This window comes from Lindgomyces ingoldianus (assembly GCF_010093535.1).
Source record: "Lindgomyces ingoldianus strain ATCC 200398 unplaced genomic scaffold BDR25scaffold_23, whole genome shotgun sequence".
In the NCBI taxonomy this organism is placed as follows: domain Eukaryota; kingdom Fungi; phylum Ascomycota; class Dothideomycetes; order Pleosporales; family Lindgomycetaceae; genus Lindgomyces; species Lindgomyces ingoldianus.
Window position 1 is genome coordinate 22,883 of NW_022985184.1, and position 15,810 is coordinate 38,692.

A 15,810-nucleotide genomic window follows, 5' to 3' on the forward strand; every position below is an offset into this window, starting at 1 on the left:
ATGGTTTACTTTTGGGATTGATGAGAAAAAAAGGTGCGGTAAGTAGGCAACGTGTGGTGGTGGAAACAATTGTCTCGTAACGGCACACAAACATTTCGCATTCTCCGGTTCATCTGCTAGCAGTCACCATGTACGGATTATGTCGGTACGAAAAATCTTAACACGCCTTCCTCGCCACGACTATATGGATCCAAATACATCCTCCATTCTGGCTCATGATGCGCAGCTTCTTCAAGGGCATCTAACCCTGAGACACGAACTATCACGTAAATCTCCGCAGGTATAGTCGATGTAACCCGTAACCGCTTCGCTATATTCCCGTATTAGCTAAACGTATCCCCGCATTCGTAGAAGTCACTTATAGTACCAAACCATATTGAGCTCCACTCATGTAGAACGCAGTTGCGGGATCTTGAAGTCATGCTTTTGACCTCGAGTCGATACAACGGCGGATTAGTATTGAGCCAATCCGGTGCTGGATACGGATGCTGCATTTGTTGGAAGTGGCTCGTGAGCGTACCATGGCCGTCTTGGTAGGTAAAGTCGGAAATCTCAGAATGACTAGAAATGCGGGCGCTATCTCGGTACAAGACAACCGTAGTCGGCGAACCTCACTCCCTCTGAAATTTGAATTGATGGGAACTTGTAGAAGTATTCCTTAAAATGAGAATCTTCGTTTTCAGGAGATATAATCCCTGGACATAGTCTGTCTTCCTCGTGGCGCCGAAAGTACTTCCGAATTGGAGGCCCGGAGCGAGCCGATTGGAAAAGACAAAGTCACAGTCGCTGTATATGGCGAAGAAAAGGTATACCCATTGGATGAACTGCCGTGATGTCTTCTTGGAGAGTCGCAGAAAACCCTGTCGGAGTCTCAAAGCTATGATCCAGTATGATAGTGGTCTGGTATTCCTGCCGATGCTGAGCAAATATGCTTCGTCCCATTGAGGAGTGATCATTCCGAGATCCCTACCCTGATCCAACTGGAAATAGTAGAGAGGTGAGCGTATGTAAGATATATTGGCAATTCTGAAGACTGACTTAAATCCGATGCCTTTTTCTCCTATGTATCCTTAGCCAGGAGGCTTGGAGCTCTCCCCTACCCGGAAAATCGCTTTTATGTTATCCCTGGTGAATACTTCTTCATTGCATTCAATTTTAACGAAGAGAGGGAAATGCACGCTCTTTGTCGTTCATCTTTATTTGCTAATATCTAACCCTCAATTACTAGCTTTCCTCAAGTATTTTAATAGATCTGTATTTTAACAGATCCCCGGTTTCTCATGGAGGCTATCTAAAATGCTGAGAACAATCGATACTCTGAGTCTGTTGTGCCAAAAATTTGCAAATCTATTTTGAAAGACTCCTCCGATTCTCTTCGGCTCCCAGGATGAGTTAGAGTAAACTTCCATGGCCTTGTCTTGCCTCATCCTCCGCGTGTCGCCTAATGATTCAGTGAAGCTTCCCTTTACCTCTTGCAATCCGTTCAATAACTTCTCGCGTTAATCCCATGCTTACTTAAGCGGTACAAGGATGGAGGAGTGGGCAAAGAGTCCTCTTAATAACGAAACAGGGCTACAACAAAACCAAACAACCTAAGTCAATTTCGTAGATAGTCAGTGAGAAAGATAGGAAGAAAGGCGAAGTAGGGAATTGGTCCGAAAGCTAAGTTATTGAGAATCTCTGAAAGGAAGGGAGCGGCTCAGATACACACTGACATGATGTTATGTTAAGGAGGGCATATCAACGCAAAGATAAACGGTGACTGAAATGAACAATTTGTGTCGTTTTCACTGCGAGACACATAACGTCTGGATTTCGAAGTCTATGTCGGCTATTATGCCCCGTTACCTGAATGATAGGACTGGTAGAGTGGCTAAGAGTCACAGGTGTCTGTCATGCTACCTGCTCGAATCCCAATGGAGCACTGGTACGAAGTGGCGGTAGGTGGTTACGTCTGTATTATAATTTCTTCCGAGAGCTCGTGTCGAAACAAACTCCCATCCGCTCATGAGACATGGTGCATAAAGTATTAGGATATAAGTGTAAACAAATGCAGTCATGTGGAAATGTGGATGATGATATACTATTGATATTGCCGCTTCTGATCGACTTCCCGGAACCTACAACCACTTTCAGCAAGGTGGGGATCGAGAACTCACCAGGTCAAATAATCCAATGGAAGGACCATCCATAGTCATTTCATAAACTAAGTCTTGACGAACGGTAGCCTCGCCTTGGACAACAACTGTTTCGGGTTCTTCTACAGTCGGGACGAGATCGGAGGCGCGGCCATCGAAATTGGAGTAGTTTTTAAATTGAGGCGGTCGTTGTTCTTGAGACCGACGTATTCCAGTTCAAAGGAAAACTTGACAAGGAAGAAATGGAATTTCTTGTTCAAGGAAGGTATCGAACAAAGCTACTCATCTTATACGCGTGCCTCCGCGTTGATGACGCGTAAGAGCGGCCCCGCAGATTGTTCGTCACCATGCAGCTCGCGCGTTCACGTGCAACGTCGGCTTACCCTACCCCTGCTCCACCACCGTGACTGCACATTCTGCTCAAACTCTCTTCTTGAATGCAGCCGCTGCCCAGTTTCTTCGCGTTTGTAGAGCACGCAGGGTCTGCGATCAGTGATTTCGTGTTCTGGATCGTTGGTCTTCGTTATTGTAGTACATTTTCAATATTATCGGCCCACTTGAATAGGCATTTATTAGAAAAGGTGTCGATCGCGGTATCAAAGTGGTTATTGCGCAAGCTTTCCAGGCTCGTGCGTATTCACCCATCTCCATTCCTCTGCCGACCCTCCATGGATGATGTTAATGCCGCAACATGCACAGATATCCTGATTTCCGGCACTCTAGGGCTACGATGAAGCTGCTGCTGCGCTGTAGCGTTGTTGGGCTAGATTAGGGTAGCCATTACATTGCTAGGCGTGGGCGATGTGAGCACTGGTACATAATCTTTGCTGCCAAGTATACATACTCTATACAACATAACCTACTACCAGCCGCCTACTGTTTGCCACTCTCGTTCCTGGCAGCTCTAAGCTGCTTGCAAAATTGGTCCAAGGAGTACTGCTGCTGCTGCTGTTGTTTGTTCACCTGCCACATAGCAGCCTCCTCACTAGTCCCCTGCGCCTGGGTTATGCGCCTGATCTCCTTGATAACCTCAAGTCGTAGAGAATACCACTGCAGTTCGCTACGGCGGCCCGACCTCCAGCGACTGCCCCATCGCCTATCTAGCTCAGTGATTGAAGGCTGGCCTTGTAAGCCGACCGTCCACTCACGCCAGAGATCCTCCACTGTCCTCACTGCACGGCACATGCGATGCTTTGGAGCGACCAGCGATGGCGGCACTGGCTCAGGTACTCCTTCAGGCGCTGCTTCAGGCACTGCTTCAACCACTGCTTCAGGCGCTACTTCAGGCGCTGCTTCAGGCGCTGCGGGCAGAGGAGATGGGCTGGGCGAGTGCGCAGACGATGAAGGCGCAATGCCAGCTTGGGTGGAGGTGTAATTGCCAGAAGCAGCCATGTCTGATGACGACGGCAGCGCTGGCCTTAGTGGTTGTAGTGTATTGCCTAGCCTCTGGGATGCCTCTAGCTGGGACACGAGCATCTGCAGGTGCTGGGAATGCGAAGTCTGTACCTCAACAAGGCGATTAACACACTCCTCAAGCTCCTTCATCCGCCGCTTATTCTGAGAATCTAGCGCCTTGAGGTGGTCTGCAAGCTGCGGTATCGCTTGGTACAAGGCAGACAGCCGGCTGGGAGCCGCTGGGTCAAGGGACGCCTCAACATCCTGCGCGAAAGCTGCGTATGCCTTGTGCTGGAACACTGGATGATTCCACACAGGGTGGTTGGGGAATCGTCGGCGCATAGCTACTGAATCCTGGAGGAGTACCTCTCTAAGGTAGAACAGCAGACTCGTGAAACCAGCTGCGGCAAGGTCATTAATTTGGCCAGCGTGCGGGCCAAAGCGTCCCTTCCATGCATCTAGCTGCGGCCAGATGAGGGACAGCAGCTCGTCTGGAGGCGTGACGTCTGCGCGCGGGACCTTAAAGCAGCCCATCTGGGCCGGATGGCCAGCCGTAGTCCTCATAAACTTCCAGGGCAGAGAGTTGAGGTAACAGTCAACTATCTGCTCCTGATTCCACCTGCTAGCACGCCGAATCTGCTCCTCGCTGACCCCTTTGAGCTCTGCCAGCCTAGCCCCTGTGCTCCGTCCTATATGGGTCTTCTTCTGCGACGAGATACCAGCGTACTGGAAGGCCCGCGCGACCCAGTCGCGTTGTGAGTTGTACGAGAACGCTACAGTGGGGTCGGCCGCGCTGGCCTTAATCAGACGTATTCCGTACCAAGCTAAGGGCTGGCTAAGGTCGGGAAAGGGCTCCTCTCTAAGGTCCCAGCGAGAAAGCAGGTAGAAGGCTAGGCTACTGAGCATGCAGAGCAGCGGCTCGCTATGCCGCAGCGCGCCAATCGTCTCTAGCCGGCCGTGCTGGCTCTGCTTGCCTGCGTGGGTGGTGAATATTAGAGGCATACAGCGTGTAGGACCCTCCCCTTTAGACTCAAAGGTGAAGAGGTCTGATATTTTTGCAGAGCGACGGTCGCTTCCACGCGTGAGCATGTACTGGCCTAGAAGGATGTCAACGAGCGTGCGGAAGTGCCGCTCTGCTGCTGAAGCTGAGCCCTCGCTCGCACCATGTATCCATAGCTCGCCGCAGAGCCGTTCAAACTCATCCTCGGTGAACCCGTCGAACGGTATGTCTCTCCCCTCGTCGGGGTTCTGATCCTGATCTCGCTGGGCATCTCTGCGCTGCAGCGACCTGAGGTATTCTCTCGCTTTATTCTTGCAGGGCGTCGGATGGCTGTTCATGCCTAGCGCCTTCTGCTCCCGCCAGAGGTCAGTGATAGCAGCGGCGTAGGCGCGAACTGAGCGCCAGGCAAGACGCGTCTGGTGTTGCGGGATGTCGCTGCCCGCCTTACGAGACTTGGCTCTTAGAGGCCTATTCGTAACCTCTTCTACCAGGAAGAGCAGCAGCTTATCCTCTGTCACTGTGTCGCTATCGGAGAACCGCTTCCGCTCACAGAATGCCTATACGCGTCGTTAGCCAATCACACAAGCTGGAACAGCTAGAGCAGATAGAGAGATATTACTTTAAATTCTTCTTGCTTTGGGCTGTAGACCTGGCGCGTATTCTCCGGCCGTTGATCATGTATTGTACCTAGGGTGTTCTGCGCGTTAGGGGGCAGCTCTACATTGTTCGCAATGTTGATATCGACATGCTGGCTACGCTTGCGGCGCTGACTACGCGGTAGGCCCATGTTCGCCTCCTGAGTACACCGTAGCTACAGCAGCAGCAGCAGCACGTAGGCACGAGTAGGGCTAGCAGGAGCAGGAGGAGGAGCAGAAGCTCGCATTGCTCACCCCAGAATACACACGAGCTTGACAGGCCGCGCAGTGGCTGCAGCGGCAACAGCAGGACGCGTGGAGCATGGTCACGAAGCTCGCGCAGCCGACCATGCCAGATGTGGGGAGAAGATTTCCGGAAGTGTAATCCGTACTACTAGAGGAACAAGGGGCCTCGCGAGATGTCGGGGCAGGCATTGGCCAGAGCGCCAGTCAGCGCGGTCAGTGAGCCGTCAGTTTCCAGCACCAATCGTTCAGCACGCGACGAAAACCAGTTTGTATTAGCGCACTTTTTCTTCTATAACCTTTGATAGAAACGCCTTTGATTTACAGCTTTTGTGAACCTTTTAGGGTTAGTTCTCTTCAAAAATCCTTACGAGCGCCCAGCTCGAAGGTAGTACTCTATCTTATCACATCACAAAGAGCATAGCAAGGTTTGTTTGTAACTTGGGGCAGAAAATTTGCATCTTATGAATGTTCTCCCTAATTTCAGTCAGTGAGAGGCTTCCCAGATTGACTTCATCTTGGTCATGTTCCATGTTATGCGACTACTACTGTATAAGAACCCGTACATGTGGGTGAAATGAATACAATGATACTCAAAGCAAGCGATGACCTGACAAGGAGAGATTGCTTGGTGGATAATACCTTCGGGTAAAATGGTGAAAGGGGATCAGAAAAGCAGGGGAAACTGAAAAGAAATAAGAGGTCCTCACTGGGTAACACTGGAGTCTGACGCCCCTTTCTGGCTTGATTGCCGGAAGTTGTTTATGCAATCGAAGTGCACGGCAATACCATATGCCAAATACCTCCCACAGTCTTGTCCCAAGTGTTTTCCGTAAGCTTCGCAATATGGTTCATACTTCCGTGTGGCAAGACAGTCGATCTCTCCTGGCAATGATCTAGGGATACGTATTCTCAAGGGATCATCTGTCCCTAGCGAATGCTGTCAGTTGAATTGCCTGCGAGTAGTGATGCGGTCAATATCTTCAAGAACCCTGAGCGCCTTAATATCTGGTGACGCTACTGTTTGGCCGCTGCTCTCTAACCGTCTTCCTACATGAACCTCGGAGACGAAAACTGAGAAGAATTTGGACGTGCCTTGCTGCTTCCAACACTTTCGTCCATTCAAGTTTGGCTTCTACGGCAAATCTAGCAAGTGGAGCCTAAATATGATACACGTAATAGCTGGTCAGAGGGATGAACTCAATGGCAGTCATACGTAGCCAACCACAGAACAAGTAACGATTAATCCCGCCTGAATTTTCTATATGTTTTTGTTCGTGCCTTTGCCTAAAAGTAAAGACTTACGCTCTAGCACTCTTGCAGGCCCAACAAGTTAGGAGTTTTAGATGGCATATACGCTCCTTGTGTGACCTTTCATCCAGGTGGAAAGAGGGGGAACATTATACTCGACCGAAGCTTTACATGACGCATAATGATTGGCGGACTCGTAGTGGAAATGTTGTAGTCTGTCTAGCGTGAAGCGATCCGTCCAAATTTGTTCCTAGAAGTTGAAGATCTCATTGCAAACGTTTCCAGCTCGGAACTGCAGGTGGAAAACCCAGTGACGGTTTACTAGGCAAAGGATAATATTTCCTGAATGAGAACATCTACAAGGATGACGTGCCTCTCTAGGTCTTAGGTAAGAGCTGTCCTGTTGTACGGAGCGAGCTTTCTCAGGACTGCAACAAGTTCCTTATAAAGATGTTCCAGTTGTTGTGAGCAGGAGATGCCTGGGAAATTCGCTGCAGTACTGAGAAGCTTGCTGCAGAAACAGATCTTGTCAAAGACCCTATCTGGATCTTTGGCTTCGAAAGTAGAGATTCCATCGTATAAAGCCTTGATCTCAACAAACGTTCGGGCAAACAAGGATATGATTCTGATTGAGCTGCTACTTAGAGCAGGAGAACGCACTTCCTATGATTGTTTCACGAAACTATTCACGAATGGCGCGAGTTGAGCTGGACACGGCTGGGCTTGGAGCATTCACCAAATCAGCGCCATAGCAGTCCCTAATGTCAAGCACTTATGAGTCTCGCTCATTGTGACTGCGAGAATATGTGGAGAATATTCTATTCTATGTTAGTACTACATTTGAAAAAGTCTTTTGAGTCCCCTTGGGCGATCTATTTCAGGTAGCTCTAGGGATGTAGATGAATCACCGCTCAGCCTAGTCTCGCAATCTGGAGAAAAGCCCCGCTGCACTAAGACTTTACTGAAGATATCGCTCCCTCGGTCCCGCCTTTCGTGGTATGAGACCAAAGAGCTTCCATATATGGCTTAACATTTATTGCTTGGCGCTTGAGAATAATAGGCCCCTGGAGCTTGAAGTGTGGCCGTAGACGTAGGACGAATGCCGAATGATAATCAAGAGCCGTGGTGAATTCAATCGACCTACCGGTTCGTTCCCTATGACATGAATTTTTGGGGATGTCGATATTTTGTCTGTTAGGGCAAATTACCAAATAACATTCGGAAGTCTAAAGGAACAGATAGCGATTTGGGAATAGGCCATACGGGGCTCAGCCGATATCTCCTTAAGTATGGAGCATCCAGCATACCTTCAAGGCCGAAGCAGTCGATATGGCTTGAAATGTCGGGTACTTTGTCCCTTGCCAATGTGGGACTCATACTCGCATGGACAAACGCTGGTAGTTTCGATGTAGAAAAGAAACGTATCAACATCACCATGAAACCGTTGAGCAGGCAGAGCGAACTCATAGCCACGGTGATTCCACTTGAACTTCCTTCCATAACTAACACTTTCTCGATGCATGGAGGCGGCCAGGTGACGAAGCGCGCAGTGCACTGGCCACCTCGGCCTACGTGCACTAAGCTGCAGACGAAGACGCCGGAGTTTGTCTCGGAGGTCACTAGCAAGGCGTTCACTGCCTTGGGCAGGAGATGGGTGCAACTACCATGGATAGTTACAGAAATGACCGAAACTAATGATCGGAGTGAAGTCAATAGAATATAAAGAAATTCGGAGTTAGAGAGTACTTTCACAACCGATCAATACTTCTTCAATATTGACACCATTGATTCATGAAATTCTCACAGCCGAAGAGTATTGGAAAGGTGGCAATTCCATTTACTGTCTCTCGGTCTCTCGAGATCGAGACAGGGGGTGGTGCTCGGTGGCTGCACACATGTTGACGTATTTCTCGATCTAACCTTGCATGATCCACGCTAAGCCCCAAACAGAACCACACAAACGGACTTTCTGCTAAGAATAGTAGAATCCAGCCTGCTTGGCCACGCAATTGTTTAGCAAACAAAAATTCTTACCGGTTCTTCGCGAATAAAAAAGAGGGGCATACTGTGGTTGCATCTGGAACAACGGCACGCTTCGTTATAAAGGGGGAAATTGATCGAACGAACATGGGAATGGCGAGCGAGAGGAGACGGCTCGTCCCATGTAACAAATGAGGGCATTGTGAAATTTGTTCTTGTGGAAACATGGATTTTGGAGGCGTGCGGCGGGAACTTGTTTTCAAAGTGTGGAGATGCCATTTCCCGCACAGCGAAAGGAGCTCGGGAGCCCTTGAAACGCAGTGGCAGGACAGATTGACACACAACACACTCCCACCAAAACCACAACATCGGACGTTCAACAATGAGGATGTAATCGTGGCCTGTCTGGGTTCTGACAATTGCGACACTGCGCTTGGTGGATCTTCCTCGCCACTTTGGGGGAGGGGGCATTCGCGGAGATGTGCTTTTATTGGTCCATGAGCCGGTACAAGGATGGCTGAGTTTCGATGGCGGCTGTTGCTCGGTCAGGCTAGGGTGGCGCAGGAAAGACAGGGGGAGCTCTGGTGTAAGGAAATTGGGGGCATTTAAAAAGCCTGACGCGTCCGCTGCTCTCACCACTCACTTCCCATCCACTCACACTTCATCAATCCATTCCATAAGTTCATCAGAATAGTTCGGATCAGCATCCTCATCAATCTGTCGTTAATTCATCTTCCACTCGTTCAACAAAACACGTAAACAGTCCAACACAGTCACCATGCGCGCCTCCATCTTCATCTCTGCCCCTATCTTCGCCATTGCGGCCCTGGCTCAAGACTCCGTAAGTCATCACTGAACGATGTAGCGCGTGTCAATTGATCTGACCAGCCAAGTCTTCGTCTGTCGATGCCTTCCCTCAGACCTCTCGTCTGACGCAGACCAACTCGCTCGGCGTGATCACTGGCCAGCCTGCTGCGGCGACTTCCATCCCCGACCAGCCCCCTGCGGTGACCTCGCAGCCTGCGGTCGCTACATCCGTCGGCGAGGCTAACAATGTTCCGGCTGGACTTAGTGGTATTAACACGATCCTGCTCCCCGGCACTGCGGGCGCCAACTCCACCCGTACTCTCGTCGTCTCTGCCAACAACAGCACCACCGTCACTCTTACCAACGCCACTCCTAGCGGCAGCGGCGGTGCATCCGGCTCTGCTGGTACCGTCACCGGCACTGGCGCTGGCGCGTCAGGTACCGGACGTGCATCTGCTAGCGGCTCTGGCACCGCTGCTAAGTCTACCGGTGCCGCTGCGACGATGCGCGCTGTTGCCGGCTCCGTTGCTGGTGTCGGTGCCTTCGTCGCTGCGTTCTTGTAAACGCATCGTCTTATTATACCCACTTCGCTTCATGTTTAGATTGAAAATTTTCTCTTCCGAGTGAGGAGAATTGAGGGACGGAAAAAATCTATTGGATCATACTACTACCCCTGGGTTCTTGCATCGCATTTTTGAGCGTTTGGCGCTGGCTGGCATGCCTTGGCACGGGACTGGAAGGATTCGAATTGGAAGGTAATCGTAATTAATATAACTCTGCAAGAGTCGTTGGGAAGGAATAGTATGTAGGAAATTAAAAAAATTTTTGAATATAGATCTGAACTGCATTTATCTCGTGTTGCTGTTCTTGATGTGCTGCGATCGGGTGGAGAAACACTATTGATGTTGAGCTTCGGAATTTGGAGAGACAAGGAGCAAGGGGTTCGGAACTGAACATCCCACTTCAAACTTCAACCATGTTGGCCTCTGATTCTTCACCAAGATACCCTCAACATATCGATGCCATTCCATATACGGATCCTCCAACAAAGCTCCAGACGTTAGATATCTGGCTTCCACGACCACAATCTAAATCTCCACCAAGTAGCACGATATGGATCATGTAAGTCAGACGTCCTCGTACCTTGTCCGTAGCCCTCTTTCCTAATCCCCTCTGCGCCATCCTCACTTCAATACCCTACGAAGCTCACAACTCAACCCAGCTATATCCACGGCGGAGCCTGGCGCGACCCTCTCCAAAACTCCGCTACCATCCACCCCACCATCCACCACCTCTCTCACTCCACTCATCCAACCGCTCTCCGCCATATCGCAGGCATAGCATCTCTGAATTACCGTCTCTCGCCCTATCCCCTGCATCCCACGCATCCAAGCTCTCCTGACGATGAAAGCAGGAATGTCAGGCATCCCTCGCATGTACAAGATGTTGCCTTAGCCCTAAAGTGGCTGCGGAGGGAGTATGGTATTGGCGTTGGGGGCGGGGATGGAGACGGGGACGGGGAAAGGCAAGGGTATAAATGGATTGGTATCGGACACTCATGCGGCAGCACGCTTCTGCTGCAACTTTTCTCTCGTATTGGTGTCTCCCCTCAAGACCTATATCTCAGTCGTCCAGCCGCATTGGTGCTATTGGCGGGAATCTACAACATCCCGCTTCTAGTCCAAAACCATAGCACTCCTAAGACACCTAAGAACATTGCGGAAATATACAAGGATATCGTTACTGGTGCATTCGGCCCCGATGTCCGCGTGTGGGAAGGCGCGAGTCCGACGTCGCATGCACACAGTTTCGGGGATGAAGGGTGGGGTAATGGAAGGTTGTTGTTGCTCTGTTGGAGTCCGGAGGATGGGCTTGTGGAAGGTGAGCAGATGGAGCGTATGAGCAGAACTTTGTTGGCAGCTGGATGGAAGGATCAGTCAGGTGACAATTCTATGCTTGAAAATCAAAATGATATGGAAGGAGGGGATAGGAAGAAGATTTTCGAGTGCCGGAAATTGGAAGGAGCTCATGATGAAGTCTGGCAAGAGGGCGGTCAGATCGTGCAGTTGATTGAAGAAGTTGTTGGGAGGATGCATGGGTCTGGGGGGCTTGGGACGACTGAATACTGGCCCTTGAGGTGAGATTAGGTGTGCAATGGGAGGGATAGAGTGATTTAAGTAGCAGGTTACTAGGTTGCTAGACTGTTTCTAACAAGACAGTGAATAGGGTGTGTGGGAAGTGGAAGTGCTGATTCACGACTATTGTTCGAACCAGTTATCAGCCGGGTTGAAAGTTACACATCTATTTCCCTATGAACAAACGAAAGTGGAGTTTCCAAACAAGAGTTGAGAACTCCTAGAATAAAAATGAAGAAGGGAGAAAATCAGCTTTTTAACCCCTTGATTGATACCCAACACAGTGGGGGCGCTCGCTGCGTGGCCTATTCATACAGATAATTCTTGTACAAGACAACTCCTTCCCCTGATGTTCCATGCTCCATGCTCCTACGCTGTCCAGCAATGCTATGCGCCCAATCTTCGATTTGCCTCCCTCACTTCCTATTCAACCTCTGATCCATAGCCTTCTGAATCGCACTGGTAACCTCCCCAGATCCGTGCTCAATATCCCCCAACTGGCCTTCCAATTCTGCAATCTTCCTGCCGGCTGGCGTGTCCTGGTTGCCCGTCATCTTAGACGCAACACCCTTCATCTGCGCGTCGTTGACTCTTCCGTACACGGCCATTGCGCTTGCAATCATGCCTCCGATATCTCCGACGTTACCAGGCACAATGACACTTGTACCCTCCTTCGCCAAGTTGGCAAACGCACCGACGTACTTCTCTGCGACGGAGAGCGAAACGGCACTTTGGGCGGAGTCCTGACCTTGCGCAATCGAGTGTGCTACGACATCGATTCCCGCTGCTGTGGCCTGCGCTTTAACGAGAATCGCCTCGGCCTCACCACTCGCCATGTTAATCTGCTCCGCCTTCAGCGCCTCAGACGCAAGAATCACGCTCTGTTTCTTTCCCTCTGCAATGTTGATGGCTGACTGTCGCTGACCCTCAGACTCGAGAATCTCGGCCCTCTTACTTCTCTCCGCAGTCACTTGCCGGTGCATCGCTTCAACGACAGGCTCCGGGGCGTGGATGTCTCGGATCTCGTAACGCAGGCAGGTGACGCCCCAGTCTTGGGCCGCTTCATTGATGGCGGCAGTTATGTTTGCGTTGAGGTTAGCGCGTTCTTTGAGAACATGGTCAAGGGAAAGCTGGCCGATTTCGGAACGCATGGTGGTTTGCGCGAGTTGGGAGATAGCATATTCGGCGTCCTCAACTCCGTAGCTGGAAGCACTCGTGTCAGCTTTGAGTTCATATATCGCAGAGCCACTATCATGCCATATTAAGGGATTTAAAGAGTGCGCCTACCTGGCTTTATACGCATCAAATACCCTCGTATACAACACACCATCCAACTCCAGCGTAACATTATCTGCCGTAATGGCGCTCTGACTCGGGATTTCAATCGCCGCCTCCTTCAAGCTCTTCACATACGCTATACGATCAAGAAACGGTATCAGGATCGCAAGCCCCGGCTCCAAGATACGATGGAACTTCCCCATGCGCTCGACTATCCATGCCGTCTGCTGCGGTACGAATCGGATGATGGTGTTGGCGGGGAGTCGTCGCTGGGATTGAAAGTACGACGGTGGACCTGGCTGGTTTCCGAGTTGGCTCATTGAGGAGAAGACGTTTGTAGGATTGGATGAGGAGGCGGATTGAGAGTTTAGCTGAGTGAAGGCGCGGGCGGAGGAGACGGCGAGCGCCGGATGAATGGCAAGAGGGGATATCCTGGAATGTATTAATTGAGGTCGCGAAGAGCGTATTATGCCGGAGGCGCCGGAGGCCGCCAGCCTGGAGCAAGATGTCATGGCGAGTGGTGATATGATGGATGTTGGGCGTGAGATGAACCCTTGAAGCTTTGCGGAGAAGCTCTGGCCAAAAGTTCGAGATCGTCGGCAGAAAGAAGGCCCGAAATGTGGTGATTATGTCAGCGAAGTGCAATTCATAGTTAACTACGTCAATTCTTGGGTTGAAATTATATAATGTACTGGCGGAGTAGTCTCGGTGAGCATACGGTTTTCGCTGCGTGGGGCATACAATATGCAGGCCCGAGCCAGACCCCAGCCCCTAGCCTTGCTCTTGGGTGGGATGTCCCATCTGCTTTCTTGAAATTAAGTATGAAGAGGAGAGCTGCTCACACGTAGGACATCTTAGAAACTAAGTGCTAAGAATGTCTCTTCATCGTTGTCGACGCCCTCCTTAATTGGCTGCGCTAGAGTTTTAAATCCCGGCAGTTTAGGTAGGTGTCAAGATCTAAATCTGCCTTGCTGCGCTCACGCATCGTCTTCCTCAGAGGCGGCCAGTCCATGCTTAAGATAGCTTGCGATTCGAGGCTACACTAATTCATATCTGCTTCAATCACTAAATCAGAACATAGCTACCATAGCGTACCAAAATGTGCGAGTAGATTCTCCACTTAACAAAGGTTGAGGAAACTTCAATTTCGTATTCACTCGAATCTTATCATAGGGATATCATGCCTCCAAGAACAGCAGTTCTACGCTTTCTTAAAGTTCACAGGACTGGAGAGTCAATCATGCCCGCAACTATTTTAATAGATGCGCCTCTTTCAAGCAATGTCAACAACCCTCAACTGTCAACTTGACCGAAGACCACAGTCCATTACTAAGTTCCTCGGAGGCGATCCATGAACTAACACCTTTAAGAGTTTTAGCCCTGTCACTAGTTCATCGGGAAGTGAGCATTCAATTCTAATCTTGGCACACTACCAATAACCAAAACCATCAGACCACAGGGGGGGCAATAAATTATAGAAGTTTGTTGGTTACTTGTATGCGGGAAGTAGTATTGAGACCATTTGGGAGTGAGGAATGCGATTTTCGGAAGATGAATCAAGCGCAGGAAGCTCTTGACGACGATATAGACCTGCAGGACAAATAGTGGGAGGAACAAATACTAAGCAGAATAAAATAAAAGTAGAAGAGAACAGCAAGAACAATAAATGGGAACCGACAGTATTCGTCACCCTTGTGCCTGAAATCTCGAAGGAAGTTGAAGAGCAGCAGAGAGGCGGGCGGCCACAGTGAAACCTAACAAAGCTAGAAAAAGGGCCTCGAATTTGCAGAGCCAATATTCAACTATAGAATGATAGGAGCTATGGCAGGCCATGAGATGGATACCATCATAGGAAAGACCGGTGACGAAACTCAACCGAGGAACCTCTCCCTCTCGCCCAGGATACAAGAACTCCCACGTGCCACATGGACGATTCCAAATGGCGACCGGCAAGGATATTCCTCTTAATGAGGCCATGATGCACGAAATACTCAAAATTCCGACCTATCGCAGAAGGGTGGTTAGTGAAACGGAGCGAATTCTTCCACATCCCTCCTAGTAAGTTCCCAGTATTGAATGTCCGATGGGCCGAGACTGAGAGTATCTTTGTGGATATCATGACTGGATCCCTCAAACTTGATGCCGTGGAAACGTTCTCCCTTTCAATGTAATCCGCGAATTCAGAGGTGAACCCAGATAACGCACGATGCTAACTCTCGCCACAGAAAATTATTCTACCATGCTATCTGTCCTGCGTGAGTCGCCTTTGAATACTAATAAAAGGCTGATAAAGACTTTTCTTTCAAAAATAATTTAGTCTGTTAGTTCAGTATACCCAGGGGACTTCGCTCAAAGGTTTCTCTCTGAATATCTCAGAACGGCAAAGGGGTAGCAGCAAAGCTGGGGGAGGTAGACCTTTGGGCTTACGAAGATTATTAGAGAGACGACAAGTAAGAGGAAGTGCACCTGTAGGCGAACGATCCGTCTAGGGGAGGGTTACCGCGTCTTGAAGCCACCAAAGTGCTCGAATCTCTTGATGCTCATCTCGAGTGCGGGTAAGGCTGAGACTGAAGCACTCCGTCTTACTCTTCTCCAGGCCATGCAGTCCTGCCGCGCCTTTCCTCCGGAGATATCATGATGAACTTGAAAAAAGATAAGATAATAATTGGACGATCAAACCACAGGCTATTGTTAGATTCTGCTAGGTTCGGGAGCTGGAGTTCGTTTTTGCAGACCGTGGGGTTGTGTTGAAGCTGGCGTCCACACTGGGAGGTGCCTAGTCAATGGTGCTTCTCGCTTGGCTGCATATCTCTTTTGCATCCTGGACTGCATGTTGTCAAGGCCTAACAGAACATATATAGGGCAAATGCAATGTGTTAAGCCTTTTGCCGAGTCTCGGGAGTAGATATTCGAGAGTACTAACATGCAGTACACCCGACAGTTTCAGC

The 15,810-nt window shown here is 49.9% G+C and overlaps 5 protein-coding genes across 5 annotated transcripts; 3 read left to right on the plus strand and 2 right to left on the minus strand.

The window, feature by feature from the left end:
- Positions 1-137: 137 nt before the first annotated feature.
- On the minus strand, positions 138-956 carry BDR25DRAFT_315663 (uncharacterized protein; the record flags this gene model as incomplete). Its single annotated transcript, XM_033691540.1, has 3 exons — positions 138-310; positions 521-561; positions 616-956. The coding sequence occupies 3 exons, from the start codon at positions 954-956 to the stop codon at positions 138-140; spliced, it is 555 nt and encodes a 184-aa protein (XP_033545498.1).
- Positions 957-2,050: 1,094 nt separating this feature from the next.
- BDR25DRAFT_357015 (uncharacterized protein) lies at positions 2,051-2,872 on the plus strand (the record flags this gene model as incomplete). The annotated part of the gene is made up of 4 exons (XM_033695740.1): positions 2,051-2,193; positions 2,228-2,454; positions 2,492-2,591; positions 2,632-2,872. The coding sequence occupies 4 exons, from the start codon at positions 2,051-2,053 to the stop codon at positions 2,870-2,872; spliced, it is 711 nt and encodes a 236-aa protein (XP_033545499.1).
- Positions 2,873-9,420: 6,548 nt separating this feature from the next.
- On the plus strand, positions 9,421-10,012 carry BDR25DRAFT_315666 (uncharacterized protein; the record flags this gene model as incomplete). The annotated part of the gene is made up of 2 exons (XM_033691541.1): positions 9,421-9,483; positions 9,536-10,012. 2 exons carry the CDS (start codon positions 9,421-9,423, stop codon positions 10,010-10,012), a joined length of 540 nt encoding a protein of 179 aa, XP_033545500.1.
- Positions 10,013-10,425: 413 nt separating this feature from the next.
- On the plus strand, positions 10,426-11,631 carry BDR25DRAFT_289478 (alpha/beta-hydrolase; the record flags this gene model as incomplete). The annotated part of the gene is made up of 2 exons (XM_033688456.1): positions 10,426-10,571; positions 10,672-11,631. 2 exons carry the CDS (start codon positions 10,426-10,428, stop codon positions 11,588-11,590), a joined length of 1,065 nt encoding a protein of 354 aa, XP_033545501.1. The 3' UTR covers positions 11,591-11,631.
- Positions 11,632-11,732: 101 nt separating this feature from the next.
- BDR25DRAFT_289481 (uncharacterized protein) lies at positions 11,733-13,545 on the minus strand. The gene is made up of 2 exons (XM_033688457.1): positions 12,872-13,545; positions 11,733-12,787 (listed from the first exon to the last, which is right to left on the minus strand). Exons 1-2 carry the CDS (start codon positions 13,372-13,374, stop codon positions 12,001-12,003), a joined length of 1,290 nt encoding a protein of 429 aa, XP_033545502.1. The 5' UTR covers positions 13,375-13,545; the 3' UTR covers positions 11,733-12,000.
- Positions 13,546-15,810: the final 2,265 nt, after the last annotated feature.